Raw genomic sequence first — 18,299 nt, forward strand, 5'->3', positions numbered from 1 at the left:
ACATACATATGTGCTTAATTTGTGTTTATAATTCGTGCTCGGTGGTGTAGGAATACATCGTGAAGAAACCTTCACGTGTCTAATAGCATTGAAATTCTACCACATGTGCATTCCACCAATCCGCATTGGAACAGCGTGGTAGAATATGTTCAAAACCCTCTCCTTAATGGAAGAGGAGGCCTTAGCCCAGCAGTGGGAAATTTACAGGCTGTTACTTTACTTAACATTATGTAACTGTCTCTCTATCTCTTTTTCACGATCAAACCGCTGAATGGATTTCGATTAAATTTGGCTTTAAGCAATAGAACCGTATCCGGTAGCCGCAGGCGACAACTAATATTATATAAACTAAAAATAAATAAAACAATAAGTAATTTGCAACATTTATATATTATGTTAATGGAATTACTTTATTATAAGCTTTGTATACAGGAATGTAGATTTGCCTATTTAACAAGAAGTAACACATTAATCTAGGCAAAATATTTAATGACATGGAAGTCAACTTTACACATTGCATTTCATTTCAATTTGAAAATAATTATTAATTATAAGAAACCTGAAATGAAGTGTATATATAACATTATGCCATTTGCAAAGCCTTAAGAAAATATAAATTAATCTGTGCTAAAATTCCTAAAGCGTAACATTAAACAACAAAATTATACAATTAGGAAAAGTTAATATTTTAGTACCAGGGCACAGAATATATATATTTTAACATATTTAACTTAGGTCTAGGATTACTTTTGTAAGTATATTTATATGAGTATATTCGTCAATATGATATATCGATTTGCTCATTTCTATATGATACACAACGATTGTGTTCTATACAAAAGCAAGAAGGAATGTAAATTTGAACTATTTAAAAGATATATTTCCAATACGAATATAAAGTATTTTTTATTTAATTACTTGAAATAACAAGTTTTTTTACATTAGAATTATCAGATATAGATATATACATATATTTAAGAGATTTAATAATAATAATAATAGCTTAATGCATGAATTGACAATATATCTGTGATAGATTACACCAATTCGCTGTCTTATATTCGTGTTTAATTTCTGGAGTAGTTTATGTTTATCACAAACAATAACTCAGCACAGACAAACAATGCATTATTTATAAAACAAACGAGACACATATTTCCGTCATTCATATAGCTTTAAAAACCTACGTTCCGATGTTTCATTTTTTAAATTGTGTTTTAGTACTTTTATATAAAGATTAAGAGCATTATACTTAAATCATTATTTAAAGCACTCGATAGGGAATAATAAAATATGATAAAATAAACCAATCATAGAGATAACGTTTGTTATATTGATAAACAAAATTAATACTTATCACTAATAAGCTATTTTACATAAAAGGCACAGCGCTGCGAGTGATTTCAAACGCTTTCGAATTATTTTTAAAAGATAGATATACTGGTAAGGAAAATAATGAGCAATAAGATATTTAAAATCAAATTAGGTGAAAATGATGGTGAATTTTAATACCACTGCTCGAAATAGGAGTAAAATGTTTTCGTGGTGCTTGTATGTGTCTGTTTGTAAGTTTATTCATACGTTCTTCGAAAAAAAAAATCAATAACGCAGGGCGGTCCTTTATTTATTCCCAAATTATTTTTATTTAAGTACCATAGACTTAAAACACGTCGTGTCTGTGAATTTTTCTTATCACATAATGAGCGTATACTTTCTTAAAGCTTAGTCTACACATATAAGCATATAACATATCGATAAATATTTCTTATATACATGTGTCGTTACCATATTTATTTATTACATTCAAATATTACCAAGTTGTAATACTACTACAATATATTATTGATAATGAAATGTCGACAATAAATATAAAATTGAATTAAAATATAATTATAATATAAATAAAATAAATTTTGTAATAAACAACCATCATTAGGAACAAAGATCATCATTAGGATCAAAACAGCTTAGAATATTTTTTTATTAATGCCAAAAATGCTAAATCGTCAATTTCATAAGGAATTAAAAAATACTATCTATTCATGTTTAAATGAATACAAAAATATGTATTTATTAATTTGATTAAGCCTAAATAGCAGTCAATTGCTAGTACATTTGTAAACTAAAACAAAACTATGGAATTTCTTCAAAATTTATATTTTTGGGCTGTTACAATTATACAATATGTTAGTAACGCCGATCGTCGTTGAATTACGATAATTTATACATCATCATCTTATGTAAGATTGCGTATTAATATGCCGTATGATTACTTATAATACATAATTACACATATATGTATATCTCAACATTTTATTATGTATTACCAAAAATGTTGAGAAAATCACTGGAGTGACGTAACATAACACGATGTCCCGCTAATATCGACTATTGTGCGGCATTGTTAACTAAAGTACGATAATATTGTTTGCCTAGTGTGATTGAAGCCATTACAATGAGTCAATACAAATATTTTGAATTGTAAATAAATACATTTTAATCTAAATATATCCTGATTGGAAATACACGGCTTAATTAGTTTAATATGCAGACATTTAAAATTACTTTTCCTCGTTTAGCATTAATATGCATTTGATAATATTACAACCATCTATTTAAGCGCCTTATATCCTTGTATAACTATTTACATAGTATAATATTTTCGACAAGTTTGTCGAAAACTAGTTAGTTTGAGTATGCATTTTGATACATTATGATTTCAAAATACTTATATATAAGCCAAATATAAACATCCAATAATAGAACAAGAATATCTTTAAACTCTTTTTATTTAAAATTTTATCATAGGAATGATATAACATTTTTTTAAATTTAGAACACTTTTCTTTTCGGGCGCCAGCGCCTCTTTGTTTACCTACCGTCATTACATTTGTTTATGGTATATAAATAATTGTGCACGAACATTTTGCGTCAAGACATTCTCGTCAATAATCCATTGCGTTGAGGACGATTGCGGCCATCTCAAATCTCCACCGCCGCTAGGGTGTTAAATGGAGATACTCAGCCACAAACACTCGGAAGATCTTGTTAAGATTGTCTATGGTATTGAAGTCCAGCGCTGTGATATCGTCGTGCGCCGTGTGCCATATTTGCGGGAACGGATTCGGGATTACGTGAAGAATGTCCACGTCTAGAAAATGATAAAACGAATAAATATTATGATATTATATATATAATATAAATGTCATATCACATTATATAATATATAAATATTGTAATGTCATATCATAATATATAAATATGTATTATATATTATGATATGACATTTATATATAAAGCTTCCGGGAGGCGACGTTGAAAAAGGTTGACTCACATTGCTGTATTTTTTACATACTTTGCTAACTTAACAAATAAAGATAAACGTAATTAATAAATTTCGAGGGTGATAAATAGAGCTTGTAACAATTAGTACAATTATGTTGTTAAAAATCTTAATTCGGAGCATTCGTTTCAGAGTCAGTCAGTAAAAATTTAAGAATGGAAAATAACAATAAGATGTTCAGTGTCAGGAATTGCCTAAAAACACGCGATGTAGTTAGGCGAAACAATGCAACGATATTATATAATATTTTATATGAGTAATTAATGATATTGTATATTTTCTATCCTAACGTATCCTGTTGAATTTTAATAATAGGTGTTGCTCATCGAAATATGCATACAGATGATGGTTACATAATATCATTTTATAGATATGATGTTTAATACTTGCATTTATAATTAACAGATTGGTTTTTGGGCTGTGTACCGTATGAGGGTATTTAAACAAATATCTCTCACATTTAATTATCTTCGCGTTATTTGCGTCATGTTTTCACTCCACTGAACTAGCCTTGATTAAAGAGCACGTGGGAAGAATCATTGATGGAAATTGATAAATGTAAAAGCATTTTAGTAGCTATCTATTGATTCACCTGTATCTTGAATTTCTGATGAACTACAAAAAGGGTAATTCGGGGATTCATTATATTATCGTCATCGTTAGGTTAGCCTCAATGTTTTGCTTTCATGTATATGTAATCTAACTGCCCACCGTTCTATTTCTATTACTATGTTATTATAGAAAGACATAGGTAAATTTGATATACGTAGAGTATATGAAAGTCGAGTATGTGTCGAGATGGCCCAGTGGTTAGAACGCGTGCATCTTAACCGATGATTGCGGGTTCAAACCCAGGCAAGCACCGCTGATTCATGTGCATAATTTGTCTTTATAATTCATCTCGTGCTCAGCGGTGAAGGAAAACATCGTGAGGAAACCTGCATGTGACAAATTTCATAGAAATTCTGCCACATGTGCATTCCACCAACCCGCATTGGAACAGCGTGGTGGAATATGTTCCAAAAACCTTCTCCTCAAAAGGAGAGGAGGCCTTTAGCCCAGCGGTGGGAATTTACAGGCTGTTGAAAATGAAAAAATATGAAAGTCTGAATCGGGATATTGCGTCCTCGATAAAGCAATCAACGAACCACGGAACTTGATATGAAAAACATCGTGATAACTATATGTATGTATATGGTTTAGGTTACAACCTGCAACATATACTTATATCCACTAATTTGCATCAGAATGCAGACCAGTCTGTTACTCAAATTGATGCATTAGATACTCACTCTTTTTCATGAACGGTATGTGGTCGTCCTCGATGACAGCGTTCGAGCTGGAGAGCCGGAAGTATGTTTGCTCAGCCTTGCCCTGCGAGTACGCAGACATCTGCCCGAGTTCGGCTAAGCGCTGTTCCGCGGTTGCCATTCGTATGTACCACTTTTCAGTGGACTTGAAGTAGCTGTAGAACACTGGATCGGGACAGCCGAGAAGATCCAAAAGAACTAATACATCCTAAAATCAGATAATGTAAACAATAATTCAATTATCGGTAATTAAATTTTTTTTTCACTTAACATTTTTCATATTTTTTTATCAGTTCAACTATATAATGTTAAGAAACGATAACCGTAAAAACAAAAAAAACCTAATGCATTTGATATTATATACTTTCCGTTTTGGTTAAATATTTAACTATTTTCAATTGCAGAAGGATTGGAGACAAATAAACCCTGTAATAAACCCGTAAGTGGGAAGTTTCGTAAAACTTCGTATTTTTTTTATATATACATCTAATTTTTATTTCATTTATATACGTAGAACCATAATTATTATCAGTATTGTCGATCTCAAGAAATTACAATTATTTATATTCATTCCTTCTGAGATGCAATTTAGATACCATGTTATATAATTATCGTATACTAACAACCCGACTTCGCACAATACTAATACTAAATATACCTCCTACAGAATTTGTTTATTTATTACATTACATTAAAAAATTCTAAAATTATCAGTGTTTCTTTACTATATTGTCCATTATTATATACAAAAACCATCCTCTAGAATCACTCAATCTTTAAAAAAAACCGCATTAAAATCCGTTGCATAGTTTTAAAAGTTTAAGCATATATAGGCATATAGGGACAGAGAAAGTGACTTTGTTTTATACTATGTAGTGATAGTGAAGTAGACTTTTTATTACCTTTATCCTTAACTATAGCCTTCTATAATAGGCTATTTGACATTGCGAAAAATAAATTGTGAATTTTTGTAATCGGTGTATATTATGACTTTAAAAATGGTTATTTTCTAACGAAAGTTGAAAATAATACTTAATTTATTCAAAAATCCATAAATAAAAATGCAAATTTTCAAACGTTTGTCACGTGACACAAAACGCTCCTGATTGGCCGGGCTTATGATTAAGTCACTTTCTTGTAAACTTTGCTTTTCCTCTATATGTACCACAGATTAAAATATATGAAAGTGACGTCACCGACCCCATTGCAGCGCCATATTGTCCAAGTAGCGTTTGTGCGCGCTATTTAAATGTGGAATTTTTAATATGATATTTTTCGGCAAATATGTACTAGAAATAAAAAAAACAACATTTACTGGGTCCCTTACTTCTACTAAATAATATAAAATGGATTTTAAAAACCAGTCAAATAGCCTATTATTGATAGGTTATCAAAGATGATTATTCTGTACCAGAAACCCATTCAAAACCAACTTTTGCTCTAACGACCACAGCAACTAGTATCATACAAGTTAGTTTTACCGACTTGGTCTGAGTAAAATATAAATGTTGTTTAAATTTTTATATAATAAAAAAGGAGAGCAATTTGCTCTCCTAAACTTCGAAATCACTAAAAATTTAAAAACAGTTTTTCATGATTCTTATAAATGAAAACTATTCTATCAAATTTTCTGATTAAAGTATGCATTTAATTGTCAATCATATCATGTAAGTTATTTATTTTTTTTATTTCATGGAATAGGTTGGCGGACGAGCATATGGGCCACCTGATGGTAAGTGGTCACCATGACCCATAGACAATGACGCTGTAAGAAATATTAACTATTCCTTATATCGTCAATGCGCCACCAACCTTGGGAACTAAGATGCTATGTCCCTTGGGCCTGTAGTTACACTGGCCCACTCACCCTTCAAACCGGAACACAACAATACTGCATACTGTTGTTTAGCGGTAGAATATCTGATGAGTGAGTGGTACCTACCCAGGCGGGCTTGCACAAAGCCCTACCACCAAGTTAATGATGATTCCATCAGATTATTTGAAGCTTCGCGCTACCATTGCCAACATATTATATTCCGGTCTCGTATAAGAATCGCGATGCTACAGGGAAATGCTGATATCATTCCACGCATATGCCCATAGCATTGCCATCAGTCCACGCGGTCAAAATTTATACTTTTATACAGTAAATATTTTTAATTCACATTTGTATATAATAAGTCATTTAATGTTATCAATTCCTATGTTTAAAAAAGTATATATATATATATATATATATATTTCAATTTGAAAAAAAAAGTATTGCGCATTATAGAATCGACTACTATAATGATATAGGTACCAATTTATTTATTTTTTGTCGCCTCATGATTACAATGACCCTGATTATTTACGTATTGCAATAATATAATTCTGTTGTACATAAAAGGTGTCACTAAGGTCGCCTTTTTGTTATAGACTCTATTATGTAGTAAAGGCCTATATACGTTATTTCTTGTATGCCACTAACCATACTGAAAATGAGGACATAAGTATATTTGCGTAATTACAACCCGGTAGCGATAGATGGCGCTGCTTAAAAATATCACTTTGCCGATATTACTATTAATAATTTTATATTAAACCTCAACCAACAAACCAAATACATAGGTAATATACATTCCTATATAATCGGTTATATAATATACCACAATATTTAATGTTTTTAGTTTAAGAGTAAGATATTTTGTCAAAGTCGGTAATAGGAGATAATGAGTAGGTATAGAATCTAACATGCTTATTGTAAAGCCGCTTATTACATGGTACTTATAAAGAATAACAAATAACCTAACCTTGGTTAAGATACATTCAATGGTACAGTCTCATTACTTTCAAAGCAATACTAATGATTTCTGGCTTTATGTGTATGACTATTCTAATTCGTTTTTTTAACGTAGCCATTTGTACTTCCACTGACTTTTGCGTTCAATTTTCGCTGTGTTATATCGCAACATTTAAAAATAATATTCATATTTATATGTTAAATGTAAACATCTACATTCGAAAAATAAATACAAATTTATTTGTCTCTTTTCACTGCTTCTGTGCATTACAACCATAGAAGCTGTTCAGGTTTCAAAGTTTTGATTAATACCCGCATGATAAACTTTAAATTCCACGGAACACAGATAAAATATTCGTAAAGCGAAAATGTATACAAAATGTAGTTTCAATGAGAAACAAAAGATCAATATTTTCTAGCGTGTACTGTAAGCGCCACTTTATACGACCGAATGAGCTTAAATTTTTAATAAACAATTTTTGTTTTTGTTTCCTATTTATTAGGGTATATCAATATTTAAAAGAATAAAATTTGAATTTAGAAATTGATAGACGAGCTACGTGTGATTGATTCCAAATACAAATAAGTCGTAAAAAGAGATAAGTCAGAGACGTTTGATTTCGCAATAGTCCACGATTTGTAAACTACTACATTATCTGAGAGTTGTTTTTCAAATTAATGAAATATTTATATTTAATGTAACTTAATTGGGTTTTTCCAGTGACAAGGAGATATGTTTTATTTTTTTCCTCAAATAAATATTCGGAGTCTAGTTCACAGAACGCTAACTTTATTTTTAAATATTTATAGTTATTTTACCATCATAGGAATACATTTTAAGGTAGAATAAGAGTTTATAGTTTCTATATTGTAACATTTACTAACAAAAATTTGTTTCACTTTAGAAGTTTCGTTATTTTTTTTTATAATATCCTAGAATATATAAATAATACCAGAGTATTGTGGTAGTCTTATTATGTTCCAAAGTTAAGAAATGTGTCTCATTTAATAAATATTTGATTTTGATGGCATACAATATTAATACTATGGATCTTTAAGGACTATGATATACCCTTCGATTTAAATACCTATGAAATGCGATTTGATAGCACGTTTAGTACGAATAGTTCTTAATTAAAATATCTATTTATAATACGACACTTTTCTGCTGAACTAATCAAGTCCACTTTTATTTTACTTCAAATATCCAATAACTACTTTGCCAAAATTCAAAAGCCCATTTTTTTATCAGTAAAAATTCATGGATCAATCCATGAAGAATATATACTTTATGGTGATTCGTGAGCTTCTTTTGGTGTCTATTTCAACTAGAATTCGTGTTTCGTTCGAAAACTTTATACTTTTTAATATTTTAATAACAAATATTTTTGCAATGGATTTAAAATGATCAATACTTCTTAAGAATTTCTCTAAACAGATAGAAAGTTTGGTGTAAAAAAATAATATCCGCTACAAATTAAGTAGGTACATAATCGATACATAGGAAAAATTCTATCCCATACATCTTTTGGAATGGAGCGCCGTGTGAGGTTAACTGACGGCGACAAGTACCGTTAGCAAAGCTTATTTATAGTGCCAAACACGTGAATTTGATAAGAAGTCTTGCTTGAGAAATGCCTGTTCTATGAATGGATTAGAATAATTAGATATATGATGATATCAATATATGATTTTGTAATGACAATAATAATAACAACAAATAATTAATAAAATACAGAAAATTAATAAAATTACAGATTTCGTTAAGCTTTCGTTGTCATACTTATCATTGCTTAATTGCATTACCTAATAAAATAACGATTTAGATACTTTACTTTCAATTGTATTAAATTTATCCGATTTATTTTCTGACTCTACACATAATTAGTGCCATGTAACGTTATGATGAAAAGGTCATATCCAAACAACATTTGGAATATCGACTACGACATATTTCGAAGTTTAGTATATAACATGAATAACGCTTCGTTGAAGTTTCGTCAAATTTCGTTTTATCGCGATCGCTGAGTATTTGACGTTACTACTATACTAAATTAAAGTGGTATCGTACCTATTTAGAACACGACCAGACTTTTTAGGGCATTGCAAATAAAGTTAACGCAATACGTGCACTACAAAAACAAACTTAGATATCTTTCATTGATTTGATTTGTATGTAAAAATTTAAGACGCATCAATTTTAAGGCTTTCATAGAAATATCGTATTTATATGAAAGCTTCAATCATTTTGTCGTTGTTTGGAGTAACTATGTGATATTACTAAATATAAATTCATGTCATTGAGAAAACTTATGCAAAAGTTTTATTCCCGTCTTTGACTACGATTATTTACATCATAGTGTATTTGACTAGTCTTAATAAATGTAATGAAACACAAAGAAAGTTTAAAGCTCTTTCACACTAATATTATAATCTTTTTATATATCAATGAATTTATGTTTAAGTCTAAGCATTCGCGTGTTTTATTATTTATACCATCAATTTGAACGTTGCACAATTGTTACTGCAAGCCGTGAAGTTTTATGTGATGGTACTATCACCTTACGTTGAAAATACTGACATAATCTGAATATTGAAATTGGTGTTGCAAAACAAACAAATATTACCATTAGATAATAATCTATATCTAATACTCATATTTGTTTATACTATTTTATTGAATTAATTTAATGTTTTAAGGCACATATCTCTGGAACAACCACTCGGATTTGCAAACATATTTTTGCGTATCATTATCACTTCCATTTACATATACATATCACCGTAAAATATTTAAAATAATAATAATTATAGTTTACCTTACGAAATTAAACCGTCAAAAACAATTTTAGTATATATAATGTTGTCTTAAATTTTCGCGATTTTAGTATATAGTTTATAATATTTCGGTTAGATTAGAATTTTTATAATTCAATCGAAACTCACTTCGATAAATTAATCTTAAAGAAGTTTGTTACGGTTCACAGTCTTTCGTGAGTTTAAAATCTCGCGAGATCTAACGGTGTTTACAATTATACGGTGATACATAAAACAGTAAGTGGCAGATTTATACAATTTTCAAGTATGGTCTATACTATAATATATATCCTCAACCTCAGTGCCTAGTTTATTTCATTCGATTATATACAAGTATAATCTATTATGTATCTCAAATAAACAATTAAAGAAGAATGAAGATGTGGGTAACAAAAGAAAATCGTCTTACAGATTATTCGTTCGCTCTGTTCTGTAGTTAAAATCGAATATAGTAAATTTGCCGCCCGAGACTCAAGAAGTCATTTCAACGGTAAAATGTTCATTTGCAGTACCAGCAAACAGTTACAATAAAGTGGATCGTTAAAAAAACTCCATGAAATAATACACGTATAGGCCAGCTTTTATAGTAAATAAGCTATGATGGCATATTTATATATAACACAAGTATCCTAAATACATATCATTTGATTTTCGACCAAAGTGTGTTATAGTTCTAAAGATAAACAAGGAAAAATCATGTAGTAAATTTGGATGAAAGGGGTTTTCCCCGAACATATTATTTATTAATTATAAGACATTTTTTTCTATTTTTTCGTCACTCTGGGTATGTACAATTCAACCACTATATCCAAAATAGTTATCGAAGATTAAACAAACTCATTTATTTATTCATCTACGAGTATCTATTTTCATTCCAATATTTTATTATTTCCGTAAGATTTGTGCAAAAAAGCTTGTCCGAAGAACTGGGAATATAGCGTGCATAAAATGGATATAAATTTCATTCCACAGACATTTCCTTAATAAACTAAGTTTTATACGAAACTTAGTAAAACAAAAAAGAACGATTCAGATGGCGAATAAAAAAAGAACAATTGTGAATTTAATTCAGAAGAGAAACTCGAAAAAACAAGGAACAAAATGACAATACTTTTTTTCCGTTTTCCTATATTCATTAATCTTCTATTGAGCCAGTCGGAGCGAAATTTCGCTATCAAAATGAGATTTACCTACTTTAAAACCATTGATTATTCACATTTCATATTAGATTGTTTTACGGGTGTTCGGGCCAACCTTTCTAAGTAATAATAAAAAAAATCCATTACCATTCTTTGTAAATGATTAGCACCATCCTTGTACGGAGTCCCGTGCCACATGCTCGCTAAATGCCTGGCACCGTAAATAGAATCTTTGGGTCCCCATTGTCTGAACGCCTCTTCACCGTCGAAGAATATAAACATAAGGCTTGGCGATGAAGTCTTCAACTTATCCAACTGCTTCGACATAACCGCTGCGAGATTGATCATCATAGCACAAGGCACGGCAGAATCAGTCGCCCCTGATAAACCAAGATCAATGTTTGAGTGAGATTACGATATAAATGTTGATTATTATAAAACGAATTATTGAAGTATGCTAATAATTATTCGTTATAAATTATTTTTATCTAGTTTTAGTTTTATTAAGTTTCGGTAGAATCTTATATAATCTGAATATTATCATACTATTATTATAAATGCAAAAAAGTCTGGATGTTTACAATTTGGCACAGAGATAGATTATATCCTGGAATACCATTTATGCTACTTTAATACCTAAAACCTGCATCTTTAAAACGTTAATCTTAATTTAAAGTTGCGGCTTCAAACATATTTCATCTCGCTGATTGAGGAAAATATTATAAGGAGAGCTGCAGGTGTCTGATGATATTCTGCTATGCTTGCGAACCGCGCATTGGATTCGCGTAGTAGAATGAGCTGCCTTTTCGAAAGACGAGTTTTTATTTAACAGTGTAACTTTACTTTTATTTTAGTAGTACTCCTTTATGTGTAATACCTACGTATTTGCGCAAGCCGCTCTTTATAGGTATCACTTACTCATCAGATATTCCACAGTCAATCAGTAATCCTTGATATTGTTATGTTATGGTTAGGGTAAAAAGGCCTATATAACTAAAGGCACAAGGGACATAACATCTTAGCTCCAAAGGTTGGTGACTATTAAAAAAAATTTAAGAAGTACACATTGTGAGTTCTTTGTAATAGACATTGTGATGCAAGTATTTAAAACTACATAAAACTCACCGACAAAAACGTGTTCTCGTGTATACTTGCTGTCGTAATGGCACGCCAATACCAAATATCTGTCAGCATTAGGATTTAATTTAGCAATGATATTCTTAAAATTTAAAGTCCCGAAAACGGGGGTCTTATCGGGGAACACATCTTCAGTGACATCCCAACCTAGACCTCTCATCTCATTGGCAATGTAATTACCAACTTTTTCATGGTTAGGAGTACCGACTACTCTCGGTATCAGAATTTCGTCAAGAACTTTCCTGAACTGTTGTCTATCAGACAATTGGGCTATGTCTTTGATATTTTCATCTGTTAGTTCTTGTGCTTCATGGAAATCCTACAAAGATTAAAAAAACTCATAAATTTGCCCTGAGAAGTCTTAGGCTAATAAATTTATTATAGTTCTAAACTTAATATTATGTAAGTAGTTTAGAATGTTCTAACACTTATTGATATTCAATATATAACACATATTTATTGATATTCAGTTTTGGTTTAATGGATGTTTAATTGTAAATAAAATTAAAAACAGTAAGAATCCACTACCTTCGTACCTACTATTTCTTTCATATATTCAACTTCTTCAAAATGTTTAACATTTAATTTAATTTCGTATTACATTTCAAAATGTTGCCATAAAAATAACATACAAAAAATATTAACAATTGTTTGAAATTTTATTACATTGGTCTGAGATTATAAATGTAAATGTATTGTTTCATCATGGTTCATTAAGGAATTATGGTTATATGGTATGCTTTAAAATGAAGCATGTAGCATTAAATTATATCCAGTCGTTAGTTATTTATATTTATTCAGTTTAATTCAATTACAAAATAATAAGTAATACTTAAAATGTACAACATAAACCAATGAATGTTTCCACTAATAACAAGGGCAGAAAAGAGAATTAAATAAGCTGATAAAAAATAGAAAATACAAATCATAAACTTAAAATTAATTCAATAATTGATCAATACTACTTTAAAAATTAGAAAGAATTATTCAAAGATAGAATATATATTCTACTGTAAGATAACCCATTATGAATATATAATAAAACAAAAGGAATGAAAGTTTGAAACATTTTTCTTTATGTACTGCAATTTTATAGAATAGTAAATTAAATATTTAGTATTTTATTCAGTAGTAAAATGAGATGGATTATGTATCTCTGCAATGTATTTTTTAATATTTGAGACATTTTATTCATAGGATGTTAATTGCATTGTCTTAGATTCTAAATCTAAGAGCATTCAAATGTCATTGTGTAGATATTAATTAATTAATTTTAATGAATGCCTAAAGCAAACATCATGACATGTGTTTCTGTAAATGGTTCAAATCAATTTAAATAAAGATATACTTTAAGTCAGGATATAGGTATTGAATGATTAATCAAAGAAGTTAAGTGTCCAAGGAAATGCGAAGAACTGAGCAAAGCAAATTTATGACAAATGTAGCATAAAACCTTGTGGTTTAGTGAAAGTGCCTTGATTAAGTCAAAGTTGTATATGAGTGTTATAAAAGCAATAAACTTTTTATAACTTTATAGCAAACAAGGCTATATTTCTTGAGCATTAGATAACATTTTCCTTCCAACTATATCTCAATGAGTAATATGGGTATAAAAAATTATTAAACAACATTTTAGAAAATTATTAAAATACTTTATTTGTTATTATGTGATACAAGATAGGTATATAAGTATATATATGATACGCCTTATCAATGTTTTGCTTATATTTCAAAACAAATTTATTCAAAAAATTTACCAACTACAATCATTCAAAAATATTAATGATAACAATTTAGATGATTACATAAACATTTAAACTAAATAAGGTTACTTCTTTATGTATGTCAATTATAAAATGGCTTATTTTATATATACAATAACATTTATTTTGCATCACCCAAAGTATAAACAAAATACATGTTGCATTTTAATTTTCAGTTGTACATTTAAAAAAATAAACATTGTACAGTTACTAAGTGACTGAAATAAATTTTAAATTAAAATTATTTTATTTTATTATTGTGGATTAAAAATCTAAATGAAACTTCTTGAATGATTATTATATTCAGTAATAAATTATATAAAGTTTAAATTATATGCATCTGACATATAATTTATATGTCCAATGTATATAATTTAAACTAGAACTAGGAACTTGTTTGTTAAGTTTTGAATATGCAAGAAAGTCAGTAACATACCTTTTGTTGGTAAAACTTCAATGGTGTGTCCGTGTTTATGAAGGTAAAACATAGCACTGTTATGAATAAAGTTGTAACTATATTAGACATTTTTATTATCAACGTAATTTATCCGTGTATTACCAACATATGTTTAAATAATAGTCTATTAAATCCTGAATCCGCGTACGTGAACAACTAACTCAACTAAACTCATTCAAGTTTAGCCTTTCACAACCTCTTACCCCGTGTTTTAGTAGGTATTTAAGTTACTTTTGACAGGTCAAACCAGTACTGCCAGATATCGAGACTCGATTATCCCGTAAAACTGAAACTGAGATTTAATGCTTATTAAAGTTTTGTTGCACTTAAACTGTCATACGTAAATTTGTCTTTGATTATATTTATTAGTCCCGTAAGATCAGATAATCAATGTTACAGTCATTCCTTTAATTCAATTACAATGCTAATTTTAAATAAAATAAATATGTTAATGTTTACCCTTAAAAGTGGAAGCACCAAAGTTTTGAAACACCGTTCATCAAAGAGTATAATTTACTAAAGTAACTGAAACTAGGTAATGTACAATTTTAATATATGATTTTTTTAAATTTTAATTATATATAACATTAATATCTAATAGTAAGTAAAATTAAAATACATTAAATATTACTCGCAATATGGAACTCTGTATTTACTTACATTAGTAACATTTAAGGCATGAATGCATTATACTCATGCATAAAATATTACTAACATTGACATAAATTGTTTTTATAGTATTTTAATGTACATGGATATACCCATGTGTATTTCAAAATAGTAGTAATTATACTAATTATACCTATTCATTCATCTGTTATCTTCATAGTCTTAGAAATGATTCAGTGACGTCAGCAAGAGTGACGTAGTTAAGGCTTCTCCCAAAGCAATTTCTCGTTCAATCTTTGATATACTTCTTATCTCGTGAGTCTTTAGGTTGAAACTTCAAAAATATTTTTATCTTAGTGTAAACAAAAAACTATGACACAACGTATTATGCAAAATCTTATATTCCTTGTAGATTTACCAGAGATGCTTACGTGGGTGACGCTATTATTAGTTACAAAAGAACCGTTTTCACAATCACAAAGGCCCGTGGGATACAAATCTAGCGTTTTTTTTTTTTTCATTCCGTACAACATTTTTTTATTATTGATTTTTCAGTTATTTTCATATACTTATTTAGTTTTAAACAAAAACACCAATCAACAACGAGTTTCATTAATTTGCTATTGTGAAACACTCTTCGTTCATTTTTATTATAAATATTCCAAAATTATGTATATATATAATTAGATACACTAGTATAGCATACGAACAAGAAAACCTAATGAAATCAATAATATAATTTATTGTATCTTTAAGTTATGGGTTGGTATTTCCAGAAGATATAGGTAGACTTTTTAATACGTATCATAAAGTTAATTTAAAAAAAAAAAACTATTTGCAACAAGGAAAACTCCAATGTTCCCAGTATAACGGAAATCCCCGGGTAACATTTCTCAGGAAAAGAAACTTTCTATAGAAAATTTTAATTCTATTTTATTTTAATTTTTACCTCATGGATCTAATAATTGACGATGATGATCCCCGATATTCTTCCCAATCGCGGATAACATTTTATGATCCCCAATGCTGTGAAAAATGCTATAAATATTGTACTATGAAAAAAATTTAGCTGAGTTACATTATTTATTTATAAATAATGTAATTTAAATAAAAGTATCTATATTTTTTCACAATCTTTTAATAACAAAATGGATTAATCTGTTCTTAAAATAAAAAAATACCCTTAGTACTATAAAGTGCTTATTCCAAAAATTATGAACTCCGTTAACCTGTTATAATTCCGTAATTAACATTTTTCAGAACCACTAACGCTACTTATTTTTTTTACTTATTTTTATTATTCCGTAAACATGAAGATTAATATATATAGGAGTTTATTAGATTGTTGTTTACTCGGTGTCTTCGTTTTTTATCAGAACCTACGCTGCGTCTTAACTTATATTGCATTATGTGGACTTTAGAATATCCAGCTATTCGTACACGTATTTTGTTTGGATAGATTCTGCTAGAGAAGACAACGTCACCATCTCCACAAAATACTTCTATAGAACTGGAATCAACGAAAATTCGTATATAAACGTAATCAACGGGTGACCAATACGCTCTTCGTACACCGTCATTACCACCTCGATCTATACTGATGTATCCATTATCTGCAGAATATTCAATAACAAATTGACCAAATTTCCATTCGAATATAAGTTTAACATCTGAAAATACTGAAGTTGAATTAACTAATAACTCAAAAGATTGACTTTCAGCTTGGTAGAATTCACCAGGTTTATACCAAGCGTTTTCTATTAATTCTTCCCTAAGTTGAATAATTTCCTCGATAGGTTTCATTCGAATTCGACCGTTTTTATTTATGCGCAATTCTCGAACGATCGTCAACATGCTTGCCCAACCAAAGGAAGATTCAATAAATTCACTTTCCCACATTCCCAACCACCCTATTAACAATCTCCTCCCATCTTTAGCACGCATTGTTTTAACAGTGTAAAAATCATGTCCATAATCGAGTTGATTAAAAGTAGCTATAGAAACTTCCATATCGTCGAACTGGCTCTTAACGTAATTGAAATGTCCTAGAATATATCCTGTCTGATATACATTTCTGAACCTCCAACTATCCGCTCCTTGAACTGAAATAATTAGGACATGGTAGCCATCTAGTTCAAATAAATCTGGATTTTCCCACATATTGCCCATATCTCCATATGAATTTACCAATGTTCCATTTAAATCCCAATTAAACATATCTCTTGAGGTATATAAAACTAGCTGACCATTTCTTTCTCGAGATGTTGTTCCAACAATCATGTACCAAACTTTACGGAAACGCCAGACTTTAGGATTTCTGAACTCTCCTATTTCACTCGGTGATTCTCTTATAATAGGGTTAAACAGATATTTTTCAAAGAACATTCCGTCGCTACTTATAGCTACGTTTTGTGTTTGCAATGATTCATAGCCGGATATTACATTACCCGTATAAAATAATGTCAGTAAGTTATTATGGACTAATGCACAACCTGCCAGGCAACCATGCCTATCATATTGATCTTTTGGCATCAATGCTGTTGGAAAATGTATCCAATCTATTAAATTGTCACTGATGGCATGTCCCCAACTTACATGATCCCATGCCCCATTATATGGATAATATTGAAAAAATATATGATACTGCCTCTTGTAATAAGCAAATCCAGTAGGACTACTGATCCAACCTTCTGGTGCTGTTATGTGATAAATAGGTCGGTATTTCTTTTTTAAAAAACGTTTGTCACGATTTAATAACGAATTCACATGTCCAAGATCACTAAAATCTCCAGATAAAATCAAAACCCACAATATGACGATAAAAATATGTATATCCATTATGCAAGTACAATTCGTGAATGATCATAAAATAATGAAGTATGGTAATGAAATGTGAACAACAATAGATTATGTTTACAATTTTTTCTAATAGAGTATTACAT

At 29.5% G+C, this 18,299-nt stretch overlaps 2 protein-coding genes across 2 annotated transcripts; both read right to left on the reverse strand.

The window, feature by feature from the left end:
* Nucleotides 1-371: 371 nt before the first annotated feature.
* LOC124529693 (glutaminyl-peptide cyclotransferase-like) lies at nucleotides 372-14,976 on the reverse strand. Its single transcript, XM_047103557.1, has 5 exons — nucleotides 14,728-14,976; nucleotides 12,517-12,847; nucleotides 11,539-11,771; nucleotides 4,636-4,861; nucleotides 372-3,151 (listed from the first exon to the last, which is right to left on the reverse strand). Exons 1-5 carry the CDS (start codon nucleotides 14,815-14,817, stop codon nucleotides 3,000-3,002), a joined length of 1,032 nt encoding a protein of 343 aa, XP_046959513.1. The 5' UTR covers nucleotides 14,818-14,976; the 3' UTR covers nucleotides 372-2,999.
* Nucleotides 14,977-16,674: 1,698 nt separating this feature from the next.
* On the reverse strand, nucleotides 16,675-18,195 carry LOC124529837 (raffinose invertase-like). The gene has a single exon (XM_047103759.1). It carries the CDS (start codon nucleotides 18,193-18,195, stop codon nucleotides 16,675-16,677), a length of 1,521 nt encoding a protein of 506 aa, XP_046959715.1.
* Between the last annotated feature and the right edge of the window lie 104 nt (nucleotides 18,196-18,299).

This window comes from Vanessa cardui, chromosome 5 (assembly GCF_905220365.1).
Source record: "Vanessa cardui chromosome 5, ilVanCard2.1, whole genome shotgun sequence".
Taxonomy (NCBI): domain Eukaryota; kingdom Metazoa; phylum Arthropoda; class Insecta; order Lepidoptera; family Nymphalidae; genus Vanessa; species Vanessa cardui.